This window comes from Myotis brandtii, unplaced genomic scaffold (genome assembly GCF_000412655.1).
Source record: "Myotis brandtii unplaced genomic scaffold, ASM41265v1 scaffold207, whole genome shotgun sequence".
NCBI lineage: Eukaryota > Metazoa > Chordata > Mammalia > Chiroptera > Vespertilionidae > Myotis > Myotis brandtii.
Window position 1 is genome coordinate 131,748 of NW_005357736.1, and position 3,023 is coordinate 134,770.

At 62.1% G+C, this 3,023-nt stretch overlaps 1 protein-coding gene across 1 annotated transcript in view; it reads right to left on the reverse strand.

Annotated features, from left to right (window-relative positions):
* Positions 1-3,023, reverse strand: part of PFKFB4 (6-phosphofructo-2-kinase/fructose-2,6-biphosphatase 4) — a 23,200-nt gene that overhangs the window by 14,399 nt on the left and 5,778 nt on the right. Inside the window, exons 5-6 of the mRNA XM_014538978.1 lie at positions 2,115-2,347; positions 1,569-1,715 (exon numbers count right to left, since the gene is read on the reverse strand). Coding sequence (XP_014394464.1) covers positions 1,569-1,715; positions 2,115-2,347 — 380 coding nt within the window. The remainder of the gene's footprint in view (positions 1-1,568; positions 1,716-2,114; positions 2,348-3,023) is intronic.

Here is a 3,023-nt window from a genome sequence, read left to right on the forward strand (position 1 = left end):
CCCCGGCCAGGGGCCGGGGGAGTCTACAGAACGAACTGCCCAGGTGCCTCTCCGCAGGCCCCTGCGCTCACGCTCTCCCTCCCACCTGCCCGGCCTTCAGTTCACTCAGCCGCCTCTCCCTGGACTCGCCTCCGCCCATCTCCCCGCCCACTCCCACGGCACCAGGCTCCTGCCCACACCCCCAGGGATTTGGTTATTCCGTCCTGTCCCGATGGTCAGTCTGGAGCCTGGCCCCCCGGGAGCGTCTTACCCATGACCACCGCCCCCTCCCCGCCTCCCCTTTCATGACCCCATCTGCCTGCTCCCCTCCCCCTCACTGGCTGCCCATCCGAGGCCCGGGTGTGATGGGACAGAACCTCCCTGTACGCCTGGCATCTGGTCTACCCTTCACCGGAGCGACACCTGGTGGCCAGACGGCAGGTGAGCCTGGCAGAGCATCGCCGTTCCCTGTGAGGCCGTGCTGATGTGAAAGCAGGCCCTTAAAAGGATGAGCCACGGCCCTGGCCAGTTTGGCTCAGAGGGTAGAGCATCAGCCCATGGACAGAAGGGTCCCAGGTTCGATTCCGGTCAACCCGGTGGCAGGGGGCAACCAGTCGATGTGTCTCTCTCACATCGATGTCTCTCTCTCTGGCTCTCCCCTTCCCTTCCACTCTCTACTAAAAAAAATCAATGGAAGAATGTTCTTGGATGAGGATCAACAAAAATAATCATAGGAGGATGAGCCCACGGACACAGACAGTAGACAGGTGAAGGCCGGGGTCGGGGGGAGATGGGTGGGGAGGGCCACGGGGTGGAACGGGGGCGTCTGTAATATTCTCAACAATAAAATAAACTTAAAAAGAAAAAGGAAGCGAAGCCAGGGGCGGGGAAGTGGGTGAGGGGTCGGAAGGCACACGCTTCGAGGTGTGATCACCAACCAAGTCCTGGGAATGCGATGCCCAGGGCAGCGGCTACAGCCACCACCACTGCGGCCTGAGAGCTGCTGCGAGGAGACCTCACGAGGGCTCATGACCCGGAAACGGTACCCATGTGGGCGGTGGACACGCACTTTGTACATGTGTCAAAGCATCAGGGCGACGCCTTAAGCTGACACAATGCTGCACGTCAGTCACAGTTCAAGGCCTTCAGGGGAGAAGGAGGATGAGAAGCAGGAGCTGGGATGCGGGAGGAGCTCGGGCTCCGGGGACAAAAATAGAAGTTGGGGCCAAAAGCTGTTCCAACAGGAAACTGGAGGACCTGAAGACGCGCCTCCACAACGATCCACATGCAGCTTTAAAATAACTGTATCCCCCCCAGCCGGTGTGGCTCAGTGGGTAGAGCGTCGGCCTGCGGACCAAAGGGTCCCGGGTTCGATTCCAGTCAAGGGCATATGCCCGTTTACAGGCTCGATCCCCAGTGGGGGGCGTGCAGGAGGCAGCTGGTCCATGATTCTCTCTCATCATTGATGTTTCTCTCTCTCCTTCCCTCTCCCTTCCTCTCTGAAATCAATAAAAATATATTTTAAACAAACAAACCCGAAACCCTAACCGACTGAGGAAAGCCGGGGCCCGGCCCCGCGGGGCGCCTACCGCGTCGATCTCGTTGAGGACCTTCCACTGCTCGTAGGGCACGCCCAGCGCCTCGGCTGTCTGGATGGTCCGCTTCATCTGGCTGGTCCACACCTTCAGGTCCTTGATGTTCTGGTCGCTGATGAACTGGGCCAGACTCCTGGCAAACTGCAACGGCACCGGCGGATTCAGGCCCCACAGCCCCAGGTCCCCGGCCACGCGCCTGGAGGACCCGTGAAGAGCCAGGCGGCAGCACCCACACCCTCAGGGCTGTCCCGCTGTCGGTCAGAAGGTGCCCGCCCGCCGCTGCCCCAGCCCCAACCACGCCGAGGCTGCAGGACCTCCCGCTCAGGCCTCAGTATCTCCCCTCGACCACGGCCAGCACAGCTGACTGTGGGCGCAGGCCACTCCCGAACCCACGCCTCCCCCAGGCATCTGCTCGGTGCTTGGTGACCTTCCCTACAGGGTGGGAACCTTCTAGACTGAATGAAGGTCATGCATCTCGATGACTGCATATTGGCTATGAGAGCGGCAGCCCAGCGCGCGCGCGCACACACACACACTGACCTCCCTGCCCCGCGGGGACAGTCCCGGGTCCCCGCCGATGCGGCCCTTGAGGTTGAACTCGCTCTCGCCGTGCCGGCAGAGGTAGATGGAGCGCGGGGTCACGTGGATGTTCATGAGGTAGTACACGATGCGGCTCTGGATGTGGTCGGCCACGCGGTTCACCACGTAGCTCTGCCCCACGTCCATGATCTTGATGTAGGACAGACCCCTGTGCCAAGCGGAGCAGAGAGGGGCTGGTGTGGCCGGGGCCTCGAGGGCACATCCTGCCGCCGGTCGCGGCCCGGGACCCTTGCATCTCTGACCGCCAGGCCTGACATCACCACGGGGTGTCAGCAGTGATGGGGGTGGGGGTGGGGGGGCAACGAGACATGTGTGACATGCCCGGCCGGCGTGGCTCAGTGGTTGAGCGTTGACCTATGAACCAGGAAGTCACGGTTCGATTCCGATCAAAGGGCACATGCCCCGGTTGCAGGCTGATCCCAGTGGGGGGCGTGCAGGAGGCAGCCGATCAGTGATTCTCTCATTGATATTTCTCTCTCTCTGCCTCTCCCTTCCTGAAATCAATAATAATAATAAAAAAGGACATGCGTGACACACAGACAGACCCTGAGGGAGGTAAGCAAGGCTCATGCTCCCTAAAGGCGCCGTCCAAAGCGCGGGGGGTGATGCCACCCGGTGACGGCCACCACGCTGTGCCCCCTGAGCTCTCAATGCCCTGCCCGTAAGGTGAACAGGACAGTCTTTTCTGGGATGGACCAGGGAGCCGCTGGCAAACGCTCCTCCCGCCATCTGCCTGCCCGGCCACCACGGACCTGGCCTCTCCTCCCCTGAGCCCCCCCGGGACCCCGGGCAGAGGGGCTGCCGCCCCCCGGGCAGCAGGCAGGTGAGGCAGCAGGAGGAGGCGGGTCT